This window comes from Erinaceus europaeus, chromosome 13 (assembly GCF_950295315.1).
Source record: "Erinaceus europaeus chromosome 13, mEriEur2.1, whole genome shotgun sequence".
Taxonomy (NCBI): Eukaryota; Metazoa; Chordata; class Mammalia; order Eulipotyphla; family Erinaceidae; genus Erinaceus; species Erinaceus europaeus.
The window spans coordinates 97907584-97934838 of NC_080174.1; the positions used below are offsets into that span (position 1 = coordinate 97907584).

The 27255-nt window shown below is 41.0% G+C and overlaps 1 protein-coding gene across 3 annotated transcripts in view; it reads right to left on the bottom strand.

The window, feature by feature from the left end:
- Nucleotides 1-27255, bottom strand: part of LOC103128135 (zinc finger protein 14-like) — a 222676-nt gene that overhangs the window by 128053 nt on the left and 67368 nt on the right. The window contains exons 3-5 of one of the 3 annotated variants that reach the window (XM_060205014.1): nt 25755-25881; nt 22064-24857; nt 20874-21562 (exon numbers count right to left, since the gene is read on the bottom strand). The exons of 1 other annotated variant lie outside the window; for it this stretch is intronic. In XM_060205014.1, the coding sequence (XP_060060997.1) occupies nt 21423-21562; nt 22064-23339 (1416 nt within the window). In that variant the 5' untranslated portion in view covers nt 23340-24857; nt 25755-25881 and the 3' untranslated portion in view covers nt 20874-21422. Of the gene's footprint in view, nt 1-15051; nt 15440-20873; nt 21563-22063; nt 24858-25754; nt 25882-27255 lie in introns of those variants that run through there. One more of the 3 variants, XM_060205010.1, reaches the window with a different exon arrangement.

Below are 27255 nucleotides of genomic sequence, written 5' to 3' on the forward strand. Positions count from 1 at the left end.
GGCAACAATAGGGAATAAATAAATAATTATTTCTTAATTCATGAGAAAGGTAGTCTGAGAGAAAGAATCAGACATCAATCTAGTACATGTGTAGCCACAGACCAACCTCAAGACCTCATGGTAGAGAATCCAATATTTTATTCACTGTGCCATCTGCCAGACCACAAGACTGAATTTGTAATCCATTATGAGTCACAGTCAAACTCTGCTCACATAACAGTGTCTCCATTTCTACTTAGGTGAACAAAAAGTGACTTTCCATCTAGTTCAAAAATTAAGGCGATTAGAGTTACCTATAGAAAGAAAGTTCCTCACGTTTTCACACATCACATCTCTGTAGAGTTTCTTCTCTGAAGGATTCAATAGTGCCCACTCCTCTTGAGTGAACATCACGGCTACATCTTCATAGGTCACTGAGCCCTAAAATATGTACAATGTGTTCATGTGAGAAAATATGAGCAGCAGATTAGCATATTAACTACTCAGTCTCTTTCTCATAAATAAAATCTTTAAAAAATGAAATGAAACATCTCTAGCCACACATAGCTCTTTATAAAATCAACATCATTATGGAAGCATGAAATTATACTATTTAGAGTCATCATAACACATTAGGCATCTCTGCAGTGTCAGTGTCCAATAAAGGGTTAAAAATGCAAGAATGTTATACAAATAAAATAAGTATTATCAGGTTCAGGGCAATGGCGCATCTGGTTAAGTGTACATTTCACCATGACACAGGACCTAGGTTTGAGGCCTGCTTCCCTCCTGAATGGGGCCACATCATGAGCAGTCGGACAGGCCTGCAGGTGTCTCCTATCAAATAAAATGGAAAGAATAATGGGCTTTCTGCAGCAGTGGATTCAAACTTCGCACAATGAGCTCAAGAAATAACCCTGGTGGCAGAAAAAACATAGGAGGACAAGAAGAATTGTTCCACAGTGAGTTACATCCTCCTCAATTTATATATGATAGGAAGTAAAATATAATTTATAAATACAAAAAGATTCTATGAGAAGGGAGCCATTGTGGAAAGTCTGGCGTGTAAGGTCTTATGTTCCTTAAGATGCACTTAGATGTTACAACAGTAACCAAAAAAACCTATAGAAGTCATTCTCATTACAGTACATAATATCTGATTTGGAAATGTCTTCAGAAACCTGAGCTCAACATTAAAGATAAATAAATGGAGACGTGAACCACTGAGAATACACAAAATGAATATTTTTGGCATAATGACAAGACCAAAGATAATATCACCAAGACAAACAGATGTAGTAAAAAAAAAAAATAAGGAAACAATTTATATGCTATACATCAAAGTGCTAATGAGCAATATATGTACTCACACAACTCAGTAGAGTAACATAAACAACCACAGTAAATGCACAGAAAGACATTTATAATCAATTTAACCAAGATGTTTAGTCACATTGCAATTAAAAATCGCTCACAATCACTGAGTGTCAGATACCTGTATGTTCTAACAATAAAGTTTCATTTTTTTAAAAAAGAGTAATTCTGGTTTATTACCCTTTTGTAGAGTCACTGAATCTTATAATATCTTAGACAGAGGTTGTGAAAAGCACACATGGAAACTAAGCAGAATTGTGTTAGGTCTCTGATATCCCAGGAGAGACATCTTCTCAGTAAGAATACTGGATTAATGTCATTACTTTTCTCTGCAAAACTTAAGACATTTTCAACGGTTCTATGCTACTAATCAACATAAGAATTGTTGACCCTAGGAGTTGGGAGGTAGTACACGGGTTAAGCGCATGTGGCACAAAGCGCAAGGACCTTAGTAAAAATCCCAGTTTGAACCCCCGGCTCCCAAACTGCAGGGGAGTCGCTTCACAGGCGGTGTAGCAGGTCTATAGCTGTCTGTATTTTTCTCACCCTCTCTGTCTTCCACTCCTCTCTCCATTTCTGTCTGTCCTATCCAACAACTACATCAACAACAACAACTACAACAATAAAAACAAAAAAGGGAAAGGAAAAGGAAATAAATACAGAGTAAAATAATGATAATAATAAAAAAGAATTTATCCCACATGAATGCGGGATAGTCGGGTTATAGCACAGCGGGTTAAAGCGCATGTAGTGCAGAGCTCAAGGACTGGAGTAACGATGGCAGTTTGATCCCCAGCTTCCCACCTGCAGGGGAGTCACCTTACAGGTTTGCAGGTGTTATTCTTTCTCTCCCCTGTCTTCCCCTCCTCTCTCCATTTTGTCTGTCCTGTCCAACAATAAAAACATCAACATCAATTAACAACAACAATAAAATGTACAACAATAAAACAAGAAGGCCAACAAAAGGGAATAAATAAATATTAAAAAAACTCTTTGAAAAGAATGTTGGGTAGAGAGAAAAAGAAGGTGGGAGTCAGGCGGTAGCGCAGCAGGTAAAGTGCATGTGGAGAAAAGCACAAGGATCAAAATAAGGATCCCAGTTTGAGCCCCTGGCTTCTCACCTGCAGGAAAGTCGCTTCACAAGTAGTGAAGTAGGTCTGCAGGTGTCTCTCTCTCCCCCTCTGTCTTGCCCTCCTCTCTCCATTTCTCTCTGTCCTATCTAACAATGATGACATCAATAAGAACAACAATAATAATAAAAAAAAGGCCAAGGGGGTCAAGTGGTGGCACACTTCATTAAGTGTTCACTTTATAGTGTTCAAAGAACCAGTTCAAGCCCCTTGGCCCCACCTAGAGCAGGAAAGATTCATGAAGTGTGAAGCAGGGCTGCAGGTTTCTATCTATGTCTCTCCCTTTCTATCTCCCCTGCTCCATTCATTTCTCTTGGGCTCAATCCTTTATTAAGTAAATAAATATTGTTTTAAAAATCTACTTTAAAAAATAGAGAAAATTCCTTTTAGCTCCATCCAAGATGGGCTCACTGTTCTTAATAGCTGTGTAGTATTCAATTGTGTATATATACCACAGCTTTCTCAGCCACTCATCTGTTGTTGGGCACCTGGGTTGCTTCCAGGTTTTCGCTATTACAAATTGTGCTGCTATGAACATAGGTGTACACATATCTTTTTAGTTGGGTCTTATGATGTCCTTGGGATATATCCCTAGGAGAGGAATTACTAGGTCATATGTAAGATTCATGTCTACCCTTGTGAGAGTTCTCCAGACAGATTTCCACAGAGGCTGGACCAATTTACATTCCCACCAGCAGTGCAGAAGGGTTCCTCTGTCCTCACAGCCTCTCCAGCACTTGTTGCTGCTGTCCTTTTTGATGTTTGCCATTCTCACAGGGGTGAGATGCTATCTCAATGCTGTCTTTATTTGCATTTCTTTGACAATCAGTGACCTGGAACAATTTTTCATGTGTTCATTGGCCTTTAGGATCTTCTATTGTGAATATTCTGTTCCTATCCTCTGCCCATTTTTGGATGCGGAAAGCTATCAGGGGAGGGGATGGGATAGGGAGTTCTAGTGGTGGGAATTGTGTGGAGTTGAACCCCTCTTATCCTATGGTTTTTTTCTTCAGTGTTTCCTTTTCATAACTAAAAAATAAAATTAAAAAGAGACAGAAAATGAAGACTCTGAATATTAGGAAGTATGTATTCTAATGAACCTCATTTGTGCCTGATTCCATTATTCTTGGTGGAATGATTTTATTTATTTATTTTCTCTATATAGAAGATTAGACAAAAAAAAAGGGAAGACTCCACAGTAATACCCATGAAGTTTCCCTTTTCATGTCTATCTGTGTTTTCAGGGCTTGAAACTCAATATCTGGGTATGACAAAGTAGCACTTTACAACATGAGTTATGTCTTGGTATTCAAAAGTCATTTCACAGGTGCTTTCTGGTAGCATACCAAGTGGAGGCCACAAATAATCACCTGTGAGAAGTCAGATGGGTTCAAGAATCATCTCTCCAACAGCTGTAGAGGGAAGTGTCACAATTGTACGTGATTCACAGCCACCCCATTTCTTATATATATTCATGTCTGTATATATGTAACATGACACTAAAGAATGGTGACACTGAGTCTCAGTGATAATACTAATTGGAAAATTAGTTCAAGAGTAAATGGCTGTGGAGATAGCATAGTGTTTATGCAAAATATTTCCATATTTGAGGCTTTCAATCCCCAGCATCAACATAAGCCAGAGTTGAGCAGTACTCTGATCTGTCTCTATATGTCTAATTGAAATAAATAACAAAAAAATAAACTAGGGGAGTCCTGCTTCCCCACAATTCTGGCCCACTAGGAAAAGCATGAGACAGGCTGGAGTATGGATTGACCTGTCAGTGCCCATGTTCAGTGGGGAAGCAATTACAGAAGCCAGACCTTCCACAATCAGGACCCCATAATGATCCTGGGTCCATAGTTCCAGAGGATAAAGAATAGGAAAGCTATCAGGGGAGGGCATAGGATATGGCATTCTGCTGGTGGGAATTGTATGGAATAGTGACTCTATTCTCCTATGGGTTTGTGTTTCCATTTTATAAATAAATAAATAAATAAATAAATAAATAAATACAAAAGAAAGTGGAAAGAGAAATACAAGGGTGGGGGAGGTAACAAAAGTTTCTGCCTGTGGCACTCAGGTTCCACGTTCTACTCCCTGACCCAATGTTAGCCAGAGATGAGCAGTGCCTTGGCAGAAAGAGAGAGAAAGAGACAGAAACAGTAAATTAAACATGTATCAACTAAAATACAACTTATTCAAGAGGAAAAAGATACAGAATCTGATTTTGGGCAAGTCAACTTACCCAAGAATCTGCCAGATTCCACTATCCTTGAATGTCTATCAGGCCAGAAAATGGAAGATCAATCACAGCAATAGCTTCAGACTCTGTTTAAATCTAGCAGCACAGACTCTTCAATGGACAGTATGGGCCCTAGATGGAAGATACTGTAGTGAATAAAAGGTACAATACCCTAGCTGTGCAATGTGAAGAGGTTATGGAAACATTTAGCGAGTTATCCTGCCTATTAAGACCACTACAAAGCCACGAATTCTACTGACATCTCTTTCAACCTTTTAATTTTTCTTCAACAAAAGCATTCACAATAATCTAGTAAAACGAGAGTCAGGAAGTAGCGTAGTAGTGTGTTGAGCGCATGTGGCCCACAGCTCAGGGACCAGCCTAAGCATCCAGTTTGAGCCCTTGGCTCCCTACCTGCAGGGGAGTCACTTCACAGGTGGTGAAGCAGATCTGCAGGTGGCTACCTTTATCTCCGCCACTGTCTTCCACTCCTCTCTCCATTCTATCTAACAACAATGACATCAATAACTACAACTGCAATTTAAAAAAGGACAACAAACAGGGAAAAGAAATAAAATGAAAAAAGGTAAAAAAAAATCTAGTAAAATGTCTATTACTTTTCTTATTTAATTCAAGCCTCACCTAAATACTGCTCAGACATCTGTATTAAAACAGTGACATGGGGAGGGGGTGCAGTGGATGGAGCCAAGATGGCAGCTGAAGACACACATGGCATGAGCTCTGCAAGGAGGCTGCTTTCATCCTGGGAAATGCAGGTGAGGGTACGATTTCCAGGCCAGTGGCAGAGGCAGAATGTAGAAGAGCTCTAAGGAGCCTAGGAAGAGTCCTATAACCCACCCTTAGGCTGGCAAACCGAGGCTGAAAAGGACAAAGGAAACATGGGGTTGGCCCACTGGCTCTAAGTCTGACTCTTTCATACTGTACCCTAACAACAGCCCTCACACCAGAGGAGTAAGAGAACCAGCGCTACAGACAGGAGATCACTAAAGATAATTTATCTACTTCACAAGCGGTGAAGCAGGTCTGTAGGTGTCTTGTCTTTCTCTCCCTCTGTTTTCCCATCCTCTCTCCATTTCTCTCTGTCCTATTCAACAAACACATCAATAATAACTACAACAAAAATACAACATGGGCAACATAAGGGAATAAATAAAAATATTTTTTAAATGGTAACTTCATTATCAAGATAGCTAGAATCATCCAGAGGAGGGGGGGGGTTTCCACAAGCAAACGTTTTTTATTTTCTTTCTTTCTTTCTTTCTTTCTTTCTTTCTTTTTCTTTATTTTTACAAAGGCTGGAGCTCAATCTGAGTGGCTGAATACCTGACCAACCTCTGTCTCTGCTGGGGCCTGTGAGATTAATGTCCTTTGGTCTTGCTTAGGTTAATTTATCTATTTTTCTTTCTCCATTATACCTATTGAGTATAATGATAGTAATATAGAGTAATAGGTACTTGCTTCTTGTGATTGTGTGTTTTTGCTTTGTTTAGGAAGTGGGGGGTGTTGTGTAGCCAATCTGGAATAGTTTAATCTAAAAACTGATTGTTAGGGTTTTATTAACCTGGATTTTTTTGGCAGGTTTTCTTCCTTGTATTTTTTTTAATAACTTTATAGAACGCAGGACCTCATGGTTGAGAATCCAATGCTTGCTCCACTGCACCACCTCCCAGACCACTGTTTTTTTCCCTTTGTTTTACTTTTGTCTGTTTTTCCTTTTCTCTAGGTTGACCAAAATTAGTTATTTTGCTTTTTCTATTGATTGGTTATTGGATGTACTTTCTATTGTGAGAGGAGTTTTGCCTTTCTTTCCTTTAACGTTCATTCCTCCTTTCTGATTGAAACTTTTTTTTCCTTTTGCTGCTGTTTTTTCTGTAATCACTTATGCATGTTTGTGAATTATCCTGTGAAAGAAGTTAGACTCAGAGTGGATTCTCTTCTCTTTTTCCGCTATTTCTAGAATTTATAGTTGATTACTCTAATTGTTTATTTTTGTCTTGTCTGTATGGTTTGGATTTTTTTTGTTGTTCTTGTTTTGTTTTTGGAGTGGAGGTGTTGCTTGGCTAACTGGTTTGAGTGGAACTGCATTAATCTTTGCTTTCGTGGATAGTATTGTCTTTTCTGAGGCTTGTGATTTCATCTGTGAAAGGACTTTGATTTGGTGTGCCTTGTACTCACAAAACACAACAACTGAATGACAACAGACAGGATAGAAAAATATAAACCCCACCACGTTAAAAACATGCTCAAATCTACAACAATTAAAGCAGCTACTGAATGAATTATGCACATCCCTTTGAATCAGTGTTGTTCTATCATTTGGGTCTATGCCTAGTAGTGGTATTGCTGGATAATATGTATTTGTTTTTCCATTTGTATTTGTGTAAAGATTCACCATAATGGCTGACAGTATGTAGCTTTCAGTATTTTAAAAAATATTTTTAATATTTATTTATTAATTTTCCCTTTTGTTCCCATTTTTAATGTTGTTGTAGTTATTGTTGTTCTTGATGTTGTCATTGTTAGATAGGACAGAGAGACATGGAGAGAGGAGGGGAAGACGAAGGGGAGAGAAAGACAGACACCTGCAGACCTGCTACACCACCAGTGAATTGACTCTCCTGCACGTGGGGAGCTGGAAGCTGCAACAGGGGTGCTTAAGTTGATCCTTGTGCTTTGCGCCACATGCACTTAACCCCCTGCACTACTGTCTCACTCACCCCCCCCCCTTTTTTTTAGCAGAGCACTGTCCAGCTCTGGTTTGTGGTGGGAGGATTGAACCTGGGGCTTTGGAGCCTCCAGCATGAGAGTCTCTGCATAACCATTATGCTATCTAACCCCTGCCCTATTCTTTTAGTATTTTAAGTATGATTTCAACTTTTGAGTATGCTTCTCAATACTGGGGGATACTCTTGGAGAGCAATGTGTGACAAGAATGGCAACAGAGGAGTTTTAGCTCCATAGGCTTTAGCACCAATTGTTACAAATATGAGACACTAAGTGGTGCACGTAGAGTCAGGAATGTAGACAAAGGGAAGTTTAGTAGTAGCCAGGGGAGAGCTTGAGAAGCCCAGATAAAGTAGCCAACAGAGCTTAGGAGGCCCATCCAGGATTGGAGAAAACCCAAAACGACTCTCATGCCTGAGGTTCCAAAGTCCAGGTTCAACCCTCCACATCACCATAAGCACAACCATTAGCCACAGCCGAACAATGCTCAGGTTAAAAAGGAAAGAATAAAAATGGACCAAACAGCAGCAAAACCAAAAGCCTCGTGCAAATTGATGAAATCACCACTAAGGTGCAGGATTGACCCATCGATGAGCTGAGTTCCAAGGATGTAAGCCAGGCCCAAAGGCTTCTGGAACATTTTTGGGTTTTATTTCAGTCTCTCCCTCACTCCCTCTCCCTTTTCCTCTCTTCATATACATATACATACACACACACACACACACACAGACACACACACACACACACACACACATATATATATTTCCAGAGAGAGAGAAACAGACAGTTACAGATCTGCTTCACTGCTTGCAAAACTTTTCCACTGCAGGTAGGGACGGGAGCTCAAACTTGGGTCCTTGTGCACTGTAACATGTGCACCACACCGAGTCCCACAAATGTTCATTTGCACACACCCCCTTCCACCCATTCCCAAGATATGTATCAGTAACTTCCCTTTTTCCTCTTGAAATATTTTTCAATTTTATTGGTGACAATATTGATATATAAAATTATAAGATAACAAGAGTATAATTCCACATTGTTCCCTGAGTCCTGTGTCTCAATCTCTCCATTGGAATCAACAGCAGTTCTCACAAGGTTAAGGTTGAGGATATGATTAATTATTATTCTTAAACTAACTACTGTCTATATTTGTCCTTATTTTTTCCCCCTCATGGTCCAATTTTATTTTCCATTCCACAAAAAAAATTTTTTTTCTTTATTTTTTTATTCATGAGAAGATAGGAGGAGAAAGAACCAGACATCACTCTGGTACATGTGTTCCCGGGGATTGAACTCAGGATCTCACACTTGAGAGTCCAATGCTTTATATCCACCATACCACCTCATGGACCACTCTTATTTTTTTCTTTCCCCTCCAGTGCACTGCTTAGCTATGGCTTATTGTTTGGCCAGGGATTGAACCTGGGACCTCTAGTGCCTCAGGCGGGAAGGTCTTTTCCATAACCATTATGCTATCTCCCCAGCCCTTCTCTTCCTCTCCAAGCAACACCTACGACTATATCCAAATGCTCTTCCTTTCTTGCTTTTCTCTCTGTGGGTCCTGATGGAGTTGGACTCCAGAGCCCTCTGGTCATCTTCCCTCTATCATGGGCCTCTAGGAGAATGGGCCAAAGTTCTTTTTGGGATGCAGAAGCTGGGATCAATAACTTCTCTCTCTCTCTTTTTAAATATTTATTTATTCTCCTTTGTTGCCCTTGCTGTTTTATTGTTGTAGTTATTATTGATATTGTTGCTGTTGGATAGGACAGAGAGAAATGGAGAGAGGAGGGGAAGACAGAGAGGGGGAGAGAAAGAGACACCTGCAGACCTGCTTCACTGCTAGGGAAGCGACTCCTCTGCAGGTGGGGAGTCGGGGGCTCAAACCAGGAACTTTATGCCAATCCTTCTCTTGTACCACCTGTGCTTAACCTGCTGCACTACCACTGGACTCCCTCTCTTTTTTTTTTTTTCTTTCCCTCCAGGGTTATTGCTGGGCTCGGTGCCTACACCATGAATCCACCACTCCTGGAGGCCACTTTTTCCCCCTTTTGTTGCCCTTGTTGTTGTAGCCTCGTTGTGGTTATTATTATTGCCCTTGTTGACGCTATTCGTTGTTGGATAGGACAGAGAGAAATGGAGAGAGGAGGGGAAGACAGAGTGGGGGAGAGAAAGATAGACACCTGCAGACCTGCTTCACCGCCTGTGAAGCGACCCCCCTGCAGGTGGGGAGCCGGGGGCTCGAACTGGGATCCCTACGCCGGTCCTTGCGCTTTGCGCCACATGCGCTTAACCCACTGCGCCACTGCCCGACCCCCTCCCTCTCTTTTTTAATGGTTAGGTGCTAGGATACAAAACAGTGTGGTCAAACATATCCTGAGCAGTGCAAAAGACTTTTAAGTTCTCATCAAAAACAGGATGTGGGGCCAGGCTGTGGCACACCTGGTTAAGCACTCAAATTACAGTGCTCAAGGATCTGGGTTCAAGACCCTCCTCCCCACCAGCAGGGTGAATTGTGAATCTGGGCTTCAGGTTTCTCTTTGTCTCTCTTCCTCTCTATCTCCTCCTCTCCCAATTTCTATATATATCAAAAAATAAGGAAAAATATTTTAAAAAACAGAATGCTAATATGAGCCCTAGTCAGGGGGATGGGGTTTACAGTTAGTGGTATTTATATACTTTCCCAAATTTGAGAGCTAATCTCTGCTCTAATCCAGCTTTCTAGTTCTTTTCTCAACTCTGACACCATCGTCCCTGACTATGTTTTTAGTCCAGTTGCATGTTAGCAGTCTGGCTTTTCAGGTAAAAATTACTCAAGTCATAGGCCCCTCAGAACATACTAAAATAGACTCCCTAGCTTCTTCCCACATGAAGACCCCTAATTTCATCTGCACCATTTTTTTTCCCCTCCAGGGTTATTGCTGGGCTCGGTGCCAGCACCATGAATCCACCACTCCTGGAGGCCATTTCCCCCCCCCCTTTTGTTGCTCTTGTTGTAGCCTCCTTGTGGTTATTATTATTTCCATTGTTGATGTTGTTCGTTGTTGGATGGGACAGAGAGAAATGAGAGAGGAGGGGAAGACAGAGAGGGGGACCTGCTTCACCACCTGTGAAGCGACTCCCCTGCAGGTGGGGAGTCGGGGGGCTCGAACCGGGATCCTTACACAGGTCCCTACGCTTTGCGTCACATGCGCTTAACCCACTGCGCCACCGCCTGACCCCCTCATCTGCTCTATTTCTACTTTTGGATCCTGTTTATTAAACAAATTGTACTGCTTTATATGTTAGCACCTTTCAGTCACCATGTTGCTATGCAGATGCTACCATGATGCTCTCCCGACTTCCCTGGGCAGACGACCTCACCAATGTGTCCCAAAGTCTAGCTCCCCAGAGCCCTACCCCACTTCAGAAAGACAGAAACAGGCTGGGGGTGTGGAGCCACCTGCCAACACCCATGTCCAGTGGAGAAGCAATTACAGGAGACAAATTTTCCACCTTCTGCACTCCATAAAGATCTTTGGTCCATACTCTCAGAGGGATAAAGAATAGGGAAGCTTCCAACGAAGAACTTTGGTGATGGGAACTGTGTTTGCACATTACAGTGCACAAAGACCTGGGCTCAAGCCCCCAGTCCCCACCTGCAGGGAGAAAGCTTCAGGAGTGGTGAAGCAGGGCTGCAGGTGACTCTGTCGCTCCCTTGCTATGTCCCCATTCTCTCTCGATCTCTGGCTGTCTCTATCCAATAAATAAATAAAAATAATAAAAAAAAATTTGAGGGAATGTAGAAATAACCACTGTGGTTTTTGCTCCATACCGCCCACTAGAGCTTCTCTGTAAGCATTGTTTACAGGCACTGAGCATATACAGGGTGTCTGTCACCCAGCTTGTCAATCAGGCACATCATTTCCACCTCCAGCAGAGATGCAGACTGTTTCCCTCTCTATATATTGATTTAAAAAGTTGAAATACTTTCTAACTCGAGAGCCACTCTACAGAAATCCCCCAGAGTGTATGTCTGCTTTCTAATACTGTATGAAAATTTCTTTGCTTCAAACTCCTGTGCTTCACTCTTCAGTTCTTTGCTGATTGTCCCAAGAACCAAAGAAACTGGGGCTCTTCAATTGTTCTATCCCTTGACAGGGCCAGGGCTGGCCAGAAGCTGGCTGCACACGTTGCAAGGCATTTCACTCAGTGAACCAACTCCAGATCTGGCTACAACATTCCTTTTTGAATTTTTTAATATTTATTTATTCACTTTTTGTTGGCCTTCTTGATTGTTGTAGTTATTATTGTTGTTATTGATATTGTCGATGTTGGATAGGACAGAGAGAAATGGAGAGGAGGGGAAGATGGACAGGAGGAAAGATAGACACCTGCAGACCTGCTTCATTGCTTGTGAAGAAACCCCCCTGCAGGTGAGGAGCCGGGGACTCCAACCATTATCCTTATGGAGGTCCCTGGGCTTTATGCCACCTGCACTAAACCCACTGTGCTACAGCCCGACTCCTAACAATCCTATTCTTTTTCATTTTTCTTTATCTTTTTGTTTTCTGATCTTGTTTAGATGATGCAAAACCTTACCCTGTATTAAAAAATGTTTTCATTAGGGGCTGGGTGGTGGGGCTTTAGTGCAGTGCACATGCTACCATGCAAATGGAACCAGGTTCAACCCCTGTTCCCCACCTGCAAGAGGGAAAACTTCATGAGTGATGAAGCAAGGCTGAAGGTTTTTCTCTCTCTATCTCTCACCTCATTAGTTTTTTATTTATTTGTTGAGTTTATTTATTATTTATTTCCCCTTTTGTTGCCCTTATTTTCCATTTTTGTTATAGGTAATGCCATTATTGTTAGAGAGGACAGAGAGAAATGGAGAGAGGAAGAAAGAGAGGGGGAGAGAAAGACAGACACCTGCAGACATGTTTCATAAGTGAAGCGCCTCCACTGCAGGTTAGGAGCCATGAGCTCAACCTGGGATCCTAATGCTGTCCTTGCACTTTGCACCACCTGCGCTGATCCTGCTCTACTACCACCTGATTCAATTCCTCTCGCTTTATTTAAAAATACTCTTTTTTCAACCCACAACGACCCTGGATCCATACTCCCAGAGAAACAGAGAATGGGAAGGCTATCAGGGGAGAGGGTGAGATGTGGAGATCAGGATATGGGAATTCTGTGGAATCGTACCCCTCTTATTCTATGGTATTGTTAATGTCTTCTTTCTTAAATAAATAAAAAAAATACTCTTTTATCTTTATTAGTGGACACAGACAGGGAGAAATTGAAGGTAGAGGAGCTAGAGAGTGAGAGAGACAGAGATACCTGCAGCTCTGCTTTACCCCTTATGAAGCTTTACCCCTGCAGGGCTTGAACCTAGATCCTTGTACACTGTTGACGGGATAGCCTGAGGGTGCTTCTTCCCGAGCAAGTGCTCTCTGGGTTGGAGAGAACTCAACTGGAGCCAACCTAGGCTGCTGCTTGGGAGAGGGATCAGGAACTTGGCTAGTATTACAGGAGAGACTCTAGGACTATTGGAGCCGGATGGTATTCCAATGTATTTAATCTGAACAGAAGATCCTTTTATACATCCCAAGAAGGAAGTGCTAGGTTGTGACTAGGAGAGTGGGCGAAGCAAAAAGAGAGTGCAAACCAGTGGGGATTAAATGGTGGAAAACAGGGTGTGACTAGGACAGGGGGCAGAGAAAAAGAGTGTTAACCAGTGGGATTAAACCTGTGCCCTGCAGGCATGGCAGGTCTCAGGTAAAACAGTGATTATGTAAATAGACCACAGCATTAAGCATTAAGGGGGGAACTGGCATACTGCCCAACACACTGTAATGTGTATACTTAATAAGGCATGCCAGTCACTACCTGGTCCCCGGCTCCTTCTGCCCTCTCAATTTCTGTCTGTCGTATTAAATGAAATAGAAAAAAAAATGGAAAAAATGGCCACCAGGAGCAGTGGATTCACAGTGCTGGAATTGAGCCCCAGCCACAACCTTGGTGACAATAAAATAGATACTCCAGGTGGCCCAATGCGCAAGGACTGGCTTAAGGATCGGGGCTCAAGCCCCCAGCCCCTCACCTATGGGGCAGCGCTTCACAAGCAGTGACGCAGGTCTAGAAATTTCTATCTTTCTCTCCCCCTCTCTCCATCCTATAGAACAACTATGACAACAATAATAAAACAAGGGGAATGAAAGAGAATAAATACATATAAAAATCTTTTTAAAAATTAGACCATAAAAATACACACTCCCAGAGGATAAACAATATGGAAGCTTCCAGTGGAGGGTACTCTGGTGGACATGGAACTCTGGTGGTGGGAATCAACGATCTTGTTCATCATTATTAAACCACTAATTTAAAATGAGTAAATAAGTAAATGAATGACAAAACAAAAAATCATTTAATCAAGGGAGTGTTGATATACAAAACTGTTGTATGCCGAGGGTAGGTAGCACAGGGGCAGGCAGTGGCACACCTGGTTAAGTGCACATACCTCAATGTAAGGACCCAGGTTCTAGTCCCTGGTCCCCTCCTGCAGGGGGAAGCTTCACTAGTGGTGAAGTAGGGCTGCAGGTGTCTCTGTTTCTCTCCCTCTACTCTCAATTTCTCTCTGTCTCTAATAATAAATAAAATTAGAAAAAGAAAAAAAGGGTAGGTAGCATAATGGTTCTGCATAGTTTCTGTGGCTCCGGAGCCACAGGTTAGTGTCAGCACCCCTTAGTCTCCAGCCACACTGTGTCCTCACTTTCCGACCATCCAAACTGCCCCCTTTGAGTCCCTGGAGCAGCTGTGATAGACCACAGCAAATTAAAGTCTCACCTGAGTTCCATTTATCGCTCCTTTTCCTTTTTTCAATACCCCCCCCATTTTTTTGTTGTTGTTCTTTTCTTATGCACAGAGATCGGATCCCATTCTCACAGAGTGGAGGCCAGAATCACATGTAAAAGCAAAGACTCTTTATTGAAGCAAGCTTAAGCCTGGGCTACATGCATTTCCCAATAGTGGCATGTGAGCCCCGAAAAGAGGCAGGTTAGTTTTATGCACATCAGGAGGGGGGAAATTGGGGGGGTCACCTAAAGTTCAGAATTGCGTGTAAGGAGTTCTTTGACCACAGTCCTTGACTACAGTCCAGCAGTCTTGTCTGTTAAGCAAACTTTGGGTTTTGGGGTTGCAATGACCTTTGTTTACAGAACTACTGCTGAACTGTAAGTAAGCACATCGAGACTGGTTTCTCAAGGATAAGGTGCAGCTGCTCTGCAGCTGTAACTTGTTGGGTTTTAGTATGGAGGAACTTCAAGGACTATCTAAAGTAACAGTGGCCCTCACATTTGTTGTCATTATTATGGTTGTTGCCATTGCTCTCGTTAAATAGGACAGAGAAGGAAAGGAAAGAAATACAGATACCAGCTTCACTACCTGTGAAGCAACCCCCTGCAGGTGGGGAGCCTGGGACACGAACCTTGATCCTTGCTCTTCCCGCCACGTGCGCTGAAACTGCTGCGCTACTGCCTGACCCCCTTTTTAACATTTATTATTAGGATAGAGTAACATAAATTGTAGGGAAAGACATACCTGCAGCCTGCTCCACCACTACTAAACTTTCACTCCTGCATGTGGGGGCTGGATGCTGGAACCTGTGTCCTCTCACTAAGGAACTTGTGACCTTTATGGTTGTTCCTACACATGACCACAGAATGTGAGCTCAGGTCACATAGGCTCCTCAGCTGAAAAGCGTATGTACCTTTACCAGGCCACAGACCCGACCAGATCTCCAGGTGGTACAGAAAGAGGAGAGTGGAGGTGAGAGGAGGGACGACCTCCCACATGCAAAGTTTGAGCCCTCTCCAAAGCACCAGAATCTGCCTTAGGGCTTAGAACCCTAGTGAGGTCCAGGGGCCTTAACCTTAGAAGCTTCCTGGTGAGCTCCCAGGGGCTGCAGGCAGCACCACCTTCATTTCCCTTCAAGCACGTGCAATCTTTATAATCTCAGATGGGTCACTTAGTTTGTAATTAAAAAAAATATATAGATATCTATTTATTTATTGGATAGACAGCCAGAAATTGAGAGGGAAGAGGAAGGACGAGAGGGAGCGAGACAGAGAGACACCTGCAGCCAGGTTTCACCACTCACAGCATTTTTCTCTTGCAGGTGGAGACCAGGAAATTGAACCTGGGTCCTTGTGCATTTTAACATGTGCCCTCAAGCAGGTGTGCCACCAGCTGATGGCAAATTGGTTATTTTATACCATTTCACATTCCAGTGGTTTCCCGGCTCCCCCTCAACTCTCTTCATTCCCAGCTTCTCAGTTCACACAGACTAGTGACTCATGAGGCAGGTAGTCCAAAACCAAATAGTGTTATTAGGATGAATGATGACAGTTCCTGGTGACACAAACTTTTGCTCTTCTTTATTTATTTTTGAGACAGATGCAGAGAGACGGACACAGAAACACCAGCGCACTGCACAGCTCTGGCTTATTGTAGTGTAGGGGATTGAACCTGGGACTTTAGAGCCTCAGGTATGAGACTCTCTTTGCATAACCATTATGCTATCTACCCCCCTAACATTTGCTCTTCTAAAGCTCTCAGATGTGCCCACCTGATTTTTCCAGTCCTTTCCTTGGGAGGTACAGTGACAATCACACTGTCTTTCCTCCTCCCCAATGGCTTGGTGTGCTATGACACGCTCCTTCAAGCCTTAACCTTAGTGGCTGAGACTTAGACTCTTCTTTCATTTTCTCCTTGCTGTGGGACTTTATAGCTTCAGGACATTTTCTAAGAGAGAGAAACAGAAATATCTATTCCGCTCAGAGGATAGATTCCAAGTTCCATCCCCTGGTCCCTACCTGCAGGAGTAAAGCTTCACAAGTGGTGAAGTGGGTTTGTACGTGTCTCTTGTCATTGAGTTTGGCAAGCTCTTTATGTATTTTGATTACTAAACTCTTGTCTGATATATGGCATGTAAATATCTTCAGCCATTCTGTGAGGGGTCTCTTGGTTTGGGTAGTGGTATCTTTTGCAGTGCAAAAGTTTCTTTTATAATGCAGAGCATTGCAATGTGAGCACTTAACCAGGTGTCCCACCACCTAGCCCAGGAGATATAATTTTTAAAAAAATCAAGTAAGTAGAGGTCTAGTCATTCCTCTTCCCACAATTCAACCAGTTTGAAGCCAGGATCCATCATCACCTCCTTTATCCAGCCCATGGACACCTGGTGACTCTGAGGCCTGGTAGCCATACAGGTCACCAATAATCCAGAGGCCACCTCCTGGACGAAAAATCTAAGTCCTTTTATATGGCAATGTGAACATCCTATCAGTTGTACTCCCACACAGCCCTAAGGTTTTATCATTTGCTAATTACAAAACTACAGAAGGGTGATAGTGAGAATAGGTATATCTCACTGTCACATGAGATGCCAGGGATTGTACTCAGAGCCTCGTGAAAGAATATCCAGTATTCTAACCAATGTACCAACTTCTAGACAATGATTCAGAGGTATTTGATTCTCAAGTCACCAAAGACATGTTTGCAGATGAGAGAATCATTCACAAAGTACAGGCTTCCTAAAGTAGAGGCTGAATGGCTAATCTGCTGTCACTCACATTTTCTCACATGAACACATTGCACATATTTTAGGGCTCAGTGACCTATGAAGCTGTAGCTGTGATATTCACTCAAGAGGAGTGGGCACTATTGAACCCTCAGAGAAGAAACTCTACAGAGATGTGATGTGTGAAAGCTTCACAAACTTTGTTTCACTAGCTAACTATAATCGCCTTAATTTTTGAACCAGAAGACAAATCACTTTTTGTTCAGCAATGTAAAAATGGAGACACTGATAAGCGAGCAAGGATTGACCATGAGTCATGATGGATCAAAAAGTAATCTATGTGTATAACTTCTAATGCTTTTATATTTTGTAATTTTAGAAAAGATAAGAGATACATTTACAATGAAGCATGATGTACCACCTAAAAAGCTGTTTTCTAAAATTTTGTTTCTGTGTAATTTACTGATATCTGGTGCCTGCATGGTTTCCTGTATAAGTAGACTCATGGGTTCTTAATTGTGTGCTCTCACTGAAAAACTGCATAGAACACCTTTTAATGCAACTTATTAAGAAAATGAAATGTATCATCACTACAACAAATAGATTTTTAAATAAGCTCATCAAAAATACTTCATGAATAGGTTATAGGAATAGTTGGACAAGTGACTCAAATAAGATGTATGTGATCTGTGACTAAACTTTTCATTTGGGTCACTGGCAACAAAAATACCATGATGTTTACCCTTTGTCTTTTATCCACTTCATAGGAAAATCTTCCTCACATGTAACAAGTAAATTGAAATTTTAAAAAGGAGGCAAAGATGCTTAGCATTTATAAAACAGTACATTTGGAAAAAATAAGAGTATCTTGAAGGTATGCATATATGTACTTTTATGATACTTAGAGGTAGTCCATGTAGAAAATATCAGTATTTTCAGTAAAAATCTCAACACATACCGAAACCTTGCTATTAAAAATAGTAACTCAAGTCACACATACAAAATACCTGTAAAGATATCATTAGTTTTAGCATAATATATTTATATGAAAGTATTTAGATTTCACCAATTAAAATTTTTTCCCTTTTGTTTCTCTTGTTGATTTCACCAATTTATCTTATTTATTTATTAGATAGAGATATCCAGAAATCAAGAGGAAGGGGGAGATAGAGAGGGAAAAACACAGAGACTCCAGCATTCCTACTTCACCTCTTGCAGGTGAGGATGAGGGTCTCAAACTCGGGTCCTTGCGAATTCTAGCATGTGCCCCAGCCAGTTGTGCCACTGTCCAGCCCTTTTTACCAATTGTTAATAAATTTGTATTTATTAAGAAAGAAGACATTGACAAAACCATAGGCTAGGAGGGGTATAACTCCACACAATACCCACCACCCGATCTCCACAGCCCATCCTCTCCCCTGATAGCTTTCCCATTCTATACCTCTCTGGGAGTATGGTCACAGGGTTGTTGTGGGTTACAGATGGCGGAAGATCTGGCTTTTGTAATTGCTTCCCCACTGAATATGGGTGTTAACTGGTCGATCCATACTCCCAGTCTGCCTCTCTCTATCCCTAGTAGGGTGGGTCTATGGGGAAGCAGAGCTCCAGGACACACTAGTGGGGACGTTAGTCCAGGGAAGCCTGGTCAGCATCATGCTGGCATCTGGAACCTGGTGGCTGAAGAGAGTTAACATACAAAGCCAAACAAATTGAACAATTATGGACCTAAAGGATGGAATAGTGCAGATGAAGTGTTGGGAGGTACTCACTGCAGACTATTTTTCTGAAAATGGGTATTAATGGACTCTTGTGAACTTCTGCTTTACACAATATCTGTAAAGCTATTTTGCCTTAAGTATGATTGCTTTCTCAAATTCCTATAGAAAAAAAATGAGAAACTGTCCCGGGATAGCCTGAGGGTACTTCTTCCCGAGCTAGTGCTCTCTGGCTTGGAGAGAACTCAACTGGAGCCGATCTAGGCTGCTGCGTGGGAGAGGGATCAGGAACTCGTGCCGCACTAACTTCCGCAGGAGATACACTCTGGAACTCTCGGAGCCGGAAATCAATTTCCAGGTGTCTTTAATCAGAAGAGCAGCTGTTTTTATACTCTCCAAGTAGGGTGGAAACAGGATGTGATATAGAGAGGGTGGAGAGAAAAGTGACTGGTGAAAATCAGAGTGTGACAAGGAGGGGGCGGAACAGGCGAGAATCCTATCACTGAACCATCAATGCCCTGGAGTGCTTCTTGTAAAAGTGATTTATGTAAATAGACCAAAGCTTTGGATCAGTAAATCCCTATATAGGCATATGGTTAAGCAGAAGACAGGGGGAGGTGGCATACTACCCAACATCTCCCCCTTTCTTTTTACACACTATCATTCTGCTTTCTTCCCAACAGGTTTCCGTTCACCCCTACACTGCTATTCCCCTGACAGAGATGAAGCCTTTTACAGACATTGACCCAGTTATATGTGGCCATTAAGTAAGAGGAAGATGTTGGGGAATTGTGAGGATATGGTTGAGCTTGGAAGGGCTAGAGCCTGAGGGGTGTGTCAATCCTGTTAGTCTCTCTCTCCACGGAGAGGTTGAGCAAGGAGGGACAGTAGAACCCCAAAAAAGGTGTGCCTCTTATCAGTCTCCCTGCCTCACAAAGTGCCCCGCACTCTTGATACTATGGCAAATAGTTAAAAAGAAAGGGGGAGATGTTGGGTAGTATGCCACCTCCCCCTGGAGTTGAGCTCCCTCCAAGCCAGAGAGCACTAGCTCGGGAAGAAGTACCCTCAGGCTATCCCGGCAAAACTGGAGCTTCTTAGTCCTACTTTTACTCTTTCCTTCTTTTTTTGTCATTGGTGGTCTGCTCAGCTCTAGCATATGGTCGTGTTGGGAATTTAACCTGGGACTTCAGGGTCTCAAGTATGAAAATCTAGTTCACAAATCACCCTATCTTCGAAAACCCTGTTATCTTTCTAGCATGACTTCAACTACACCTGTTTTAATGCAATCTCTTTTAGGTGAGAGAACACACAATATCCCTGGATAATGCCTCACCACAGCAGCCTGAACGCTTTGCCCCACCAGGATTTTCTCTTAGAATCTCCTGTACACACACCTGCTTCCCAAACCAGGGCAAGTGGAATCAGAGTTCATAATGATAAGTCATATCTGCTCAGAGAGATTTTACATGACCACATTCTCCATAAAAACAGCCTTTTCGTGAAGGGTAGATAGCATAATGGGTATGCAAACAGATTCTCATGCCTGAGGCTTCAAAGTCCCAGGATCCATCCCCCGCACCACCACAAGTCAGAGCTGAACAGTGCTCTGGTTTAAAAGACATCCTTTCAGGGGCTGGGTGGTGGCACACCTGGTCCAATGTACATACTACAATGCATGAGGAGCTCAATTCAAGTCCCTGGTTCCCTACAGCAGGGTGAAACTTTCAGGTGGTAAAGCAGTGCGGCAGGTGTCTCTCCCTCTCTATGGTCCCCTTCTCTCTCAATTTTTCTGTCTGTATTAAATAAAATGTATATTTTTAAAACAGCCTTTTCATCATCATCCAAGTGGCTTAGGTTTGCCTGACACAAATGAAGATACTCAGTTTCAATAGTTCACTCACGAGGTACTTCATGATGGCCTTTAACACACAGGGGTTGGGGAGGGCACCATAATCTTAATTTCTCTATTTCAAAAGTGAAAGATTGAAAAGCACACGCAGGGTCAAGCTGGGAAGCAGGTTCCCCAAGGCAGACATACAACCTCAGTCCAGACTGGTGTTCAGGCCTGGCTCCGCACCTCAGCAGATTCCACATGCTGAGAAGGACCAGGCCAGTGTGAGCAGACATTTATCAATTTCAATTATTTATTTAATATTTATATACACATATTGTAGCATCCACTATTATTCCACTGTTTTACATTCACTTGTCACTCCAGGACAAGTTCTTTTCTAGGTCTGTAAACTCACTCCACAATGTCTACACTGATAATTGTTTTCCTAATGACAGTCATTTTATATGTGCAAAAACTGTTATCGATTTGAATACATCTAAGCATTGTTGATATCTAAGTTCCCAGTTTTTCACTGTTTATTTTCACTAAGTTTCTCTCTACTGTGAGATCATTCATGTATCCAAAGAAAACTGGCTTAAATGTTTGACTACATTGTTCACATTCAAGGTTTCTTTCCACTGTGAGTTCTATCATGTAACTAACAAGAACTACATCCCAGGAATGCTTTGTTTACATTCATAAGGTTTCTCTGCACTGAGTTTTCATGTGTCCGAAGATTTACACATTGCCTGAATGTCTACTACATAGGTTACAATCATAACGTTTCTCTCCACTGTGAATTCTTTCATGTGTCCAAAGAGTTGTGTATTGACTGTATGTTTTACTTTACATTTATATGGTTTCTCTCCACTGTGAGTTCATTCATGTTGCCATAGAATACAGGATTGTCGAAATGTTTTACTACATTGTTTACATTTAAAGGGTTTCCCTCCTGTGTTAATTCTTTCATGTGAGCAAAGACTACTGGAACAAATGAATGTTTTACTACATTGTTTACATTCATAGGGTTTCTCTCCACTGTGAGTTCTTTCATGTTTCTTAAGACTACTGTAACTGAATGTTTTACTATATTGTTTACATTCATAGGATTTCTCTCCACTGTGAGTTCTTTCATGTGTCCAAAGACTACTGGAACAAATGAATGTTTTACTACACTGTTTACATTTATAGTTTCTCACCACTGTGAATTCTTTCATGTGCCCGAAGATGACTGGAACAACTGAATGTTTTACTACATTGTTTACATTCATAGACTTTCTCTCCACTGTGAGTTTTCATGTTTCTTAAGACTACTGGAACAACTGAATGTTTTACTACGTTGTTTACATTCATAGGGTTACTCTCCACTGTGAGTTCTTTCATGTGTTCGAAGACTACTGGAAAAACTGAATGTTTTACTACATTGTTCACATTCATAGGGCTTCTCTCCACTGTGAGTTCTTTCATGTACCCGAAGATGACTGGAAGAACGGAATGTTTTACTACATTGTTTACATTCATAGGGTTTCTCTCCACTGTGAGTTCTTTCATGTTTCTTAAGACTACTGGAACAGCTGAATGTTTTACAACATTGTTTACATTCATAGGGTTTCTCTCCACTGTGAGTTCTTTCATGTGAGCGAAGACTACTGGAACAACTGAATGCTCTACTACATTGTTTACATTCATAGGGTTTCTCTCCAGTGTGAATTCTTTCATGTAGCTTAAGACTACTGGAAAAACTGAATGTTTTACTACATTGTTTACATTCATAGGGTTTCTCTCCACTGTGAGTTCTTTCATGTGAGTGAAGACTACTGGAACAACTGAATGTTTTAGTACATTGTTTACATTCATAGGGTTTCTCTCCACTGTGAGTTCTTTCATGTTTCTGAAGACTACTGGAACAACTGAATGTTTTACTACATTGTGTACATTCATAGGGTTTCTCTCCACTGTGAGTTCTTTCATGGTTTTTAAGTATACTGGAACAACTGAATGTTTTACTACATTGTGTACATTCATAGGGTTTCTCTCCACTGTGAGTTCTTTCATGATTCTTAAGTATACTGGAACAACTGAATGTTTTACTACATTGCTTACATTCATAGGGTTTCTCTCCACTGTGACTTCTTTCATGTTTCTTTAGACTACTGGAATAACTGAATGTTTTACAACATTGTTTACATTCATAGGGTTTCTCTCCACTGTGAGTTCTTTCATGTAGCTTAACATTACTGGAAGAACTGAATGTTTTACTACATTGTTTACATTCATAGGGTTTCTCTCCACTGTGAGTTCTTTCATGTATCTTAAGTTTACTGGAACAATGGAATGTTTTACTACATTGTTTACATTCATAGGGTTTCTCTCCACTGTGAGTTCTTTCATGTAGCTTAAGACTACTGGAACAACTGAATGTTTTTCTACATTGTTTACATTCATAGGGTTTCTCTCCAGTGTGAGTTCTTTCATGTACCCGAAGATAACTGGGACAACTGAATGTTTTACTACACTGTTTACATCCAGAGGGTTTCTTTCCACTGTGAATTCTTTCATATTTTTGAAGATGAATAGAACCAGTGAGTAATTTGTTGTATACTTCACATTCTTGAGATTTTCTACCACTCTGACTTTTTGTGCCCTCAGAGACTTTCACGGCTGTATTACTGTAAAATAATGAACAATTAATTAATGACATTTCAATGAATATAACTGATTCTATTAACAGGATGCAGAACATAATTTTATATAACATCAGATATTAACAATAGATTTTACTAGAACCATATAATGAAAAAAATCACAAATATTCAAAATTAGAAAAAGATCTTCAGGGAGTTGGGTGGTACCACAGTGGCTTTAGCAGGTGCAGTGCAAATAGCTAGAACCAGTTAGGATCCCAGTTCAAGTCCCCGGGTCTCCACCTGCTGGGGAGTCACTTCACAGGTAGTGACGCTCATCAGAAGGTGTCTCTCTTCCTCCCTATCTCCCCGTTTTCTCATTATGTCTCTATCCAATAAAAATAATTTTTTAAAACTCTCGTATTAAAAGTAAAGTTAAAAAATTGGTTAAAAAGGGCTGAATTGGGAGTCAGGATGTAGCACAGCATTCTAAACACACATGGTGTGAAAGGTAAAGAGAGTTTGAGGAATTCCAGTTTGATCCCATGGCTTCCCACCTGCAGGGGAGTCACTTCACAGGTGGTAAAGCAGGTGTTTAGGTGTCTATCTTTCTCTCCCCTTCTCTCCAATTTTCTCTCCTGTCCAGAATCAATGACAGCAACAACAATAAAACAAGAGCAACAAAAGGGACTATTTCAATAAACACTAAAAAAGGAGGGGGATGGGCAGTGGTGTAGCTGACTCAGCACACATGCTACAATGAGCAAGACCTGGGTTGAGCCCCAGTACCCACCTGCAGGGGGAAAACTTTGCAAGTGCTGAAGAAGGACTGCAGGTCCTCTTTCTCACTCCCTTCCTTTAGATTTCTGGCTGTCTCTATCCAATAAATAAATAAGATAAAAACTGGTAAAAACTACATACTTTCATTTAAGTATATTATGCCACAACTAATGATATCTTTACAGGCATTTTGTATATATTAATTGAACCACTATTTGTTAACAGCCAGGTATGGCATTGTGTTGAAATTTTTCACTGAAAATATTGATCTTTTCTAGGACTACATCTACGTATCATAAAAATATAGGTATTCATACATTATAGATACTCGTACTGTTTCCAAGTGTACTATTTTATAAAATACTAAGCATCTTTGACCCCTTTTTAAGACTTCCATTTCCTTGTTACATGTGAGAAAGATTTTCCTATGACATGAAGAATAGACAGATAATGTAGAACATCATTATGGTCGTTTTGTTGCCAGTGAGTCAGATGGGAACTTCAGTCATGTATGTCACATACATTGTATTTGAGTCACTTGTCCAAATGTTCTATAACCTAGTCATGAAGTATCTTTGATGAGATTATATAAAAATTAATCTGTTTGTGGCAGTCAAGTGGTAGCATAGCAGGTTAACCATATGTTCCAAAAAGAACAAGGACAAGTCTTAAGAATCTGGGTTCGAGAACGCGGCCTATTACAGGGAAATTATGCAGGCACCAGAACTAGGTAAATAACACAGAGACAAAATATTTGAAAACACAATAGCTTTCTGGGTGGTACATCACATATTATTGTAAGTTTAACTCTCACCTTTGTTGACTCCTGTGCAAGTAATGCTGCTCTTTGGTGGAAAGTTCTTGTATTTTTTCTAAAATTACAAAATATATAAAGGATTAGAACTTATACAAACAGTGGTCTGGGAGGTGGAACAGTGTGTAAGGCAAAACTCTCAATCATGAGGTCCCAAGTTCAATCCCTGGCAGCACATGTACCAGAGTTATGGCTGATTTTTTTTTTCCTCCTATCTTTTGCATGAATAAATAAATAATTAAAAAGAAATTATACAAATAGATTGAATTTATTTTTATTCATTTATTTTTACCAGAGCACTGCTCAGCTCTGGTTTATGATGTTGCAGGGGATTGAACCTGGGACTGGACAGAGTCTCAGGCCTGAGAGTCTGTATAACCATGGTGCTACCTACCCCCACCCTGAAAACTTTTTAAAGAATTTATTTTTGGGGGAGTCGTGTGGTTGCACAGCCAGTTAAGCACACATGGCGCAAAGCACAACGACCGGCCTCAGCATCCTGGTTTGAGATCCCGGCTTCCCACCTGCAGGGTAGTCGCATCACAATGGTGAAATGGTCTGCAGGTGAAATGGTCTTTGTCTACCACACTCTAACTTCCCATTCTCTCTCCATTTCTTTCTGTCTTATCCAACAATAACAACATCAATAACAACAATAAAATAAGGGCAACAATAGGGAATAAATAAATAATTATTTCTTAATTCATGAGAAAAGTAGTCTGAGAGAAAGAATCAGACATCAATCTAGTACGTGTGTAGCCAAAGACCAACCTCAAGACCTCATGGTCGAGAATCCAGTATTTTATCCACTGCGCCATCTGTCGGACAAGACTGAATTTGTGATCCATTATGAGTCACAGTCAAACTCTGCTCACATAACACTGTCTCCATTTCTACATTGGTGAAGAAAAAGTGACTTGAATTCTAGTTGAAAAATTAAGGCGATTAGAGTTACCTATGGAAAGAAAGTTCCTCAAGTTTTCACACATGACATCTCTGTAGAGTTTCTTCTCTGAAGGATTCAATAGTGGCCACTCCTCTTGAGTGAATATCACGGCTACATCTTCATAAGCCACTGAGCCCTAAAATATGTGCAATGTGTTCATGTGAGAAAATGTGAGCGGCAGCAGGTTAGCATATTAACTACTCAGTCTCTTTCTCATAAATAAAATCTTAAAAAAAAATATGAAACATCTCTAGCCACACATAGTTCTTTATAAAATCAACAACATTGGGAGTCGGGTGGTAGCGCAGCAGGTTAAGCGCAGGTGGCGCAAAGCACAAGGACTGGCGGAAGGATCCCGTTTAGAGCCCCCGGCTCCCCACCTGAAGGGGAGTCGCTTCACAGGCAGTGAAGAAGGTCTCCAGGTGTCTTTCTTTCTCTCCCCCTTTCTTCCCCTCCTCTCTCCATTTCTCTCTGTCCTATCCAACAATGATGAATTAATGACAACAACAATAAACAAGGGCAACAAAAGGGAATAAATTAATTAAAATTTTTAAAAAATCAACAACATTATGGAAGCATGGAAATTATACTATTTAGAGTCATCATAACACATTAGGCATCTCAGCAGTGTCAGTGTCCAATAAAGGGTTAAAATGCAAGAATGTTATACAAATAAAATAAGTATTATCAGGTTCAGGGCAATGGTGCACCTGGTTAAGTGTACATTTCACCATGACACAGGACCTAGGTTTGAGGCCTGCTTCTGTCCTGAATAGGGCCACTTCATGAGCAGTGAGACAGGCCTTCAGGTGTCTCCTATCAAATAAAATGGAAAGAAAAACAGGCTTTCTGCAGCAGTGGATTCAAACTTTGCACAATGAGCTCAAGAAATAACCCTGGTAGCAGAAAAAAGATCAGAGGACAAGAAAAATTGTTCCACAGTAAGCTACATCCTCCTCAATTTCTCTCTCTATCATAGGAAGTAAAACATAATTTATAAATACAAAAAGATTCTATGAGAAGGGAGCCATTGTGGAAAGACTGGCAGTGAAAGGTCTTATGTTCCTTAAGATGAACTTGGATGTTACAACAGTAACCAAAAAAACCTATAGAAGTCATCCTCAGTACAGTACATAATATCCAATTTGGAAATGTCTTCAGAAACCTGAGCTCAATATTAAAGATAAATAAATGGAGAAATGAACCACTGAGAATACACGAAAATGAATATATTTGGCATAATGACAAGACCAAAGATAATATCACCAAGACAAAGAGATGAAGTAAAAAAAAATTAAAGAAACATATTTACATGCTCTACATCAAAGCACTAATGAGCAATATATGTACTCACACAACCCAGTACAGTAACATAAACAACCACAGTAAATGCACAGAAAGACATTTATAATCTCTTTAACCAAGAAGATGTTTAGTCACAGTGCAATTAAAAATCGCTCACAATCCCTGAGTGTCAGATACCTGTATGTTCTAACAATAAAGTTTCATT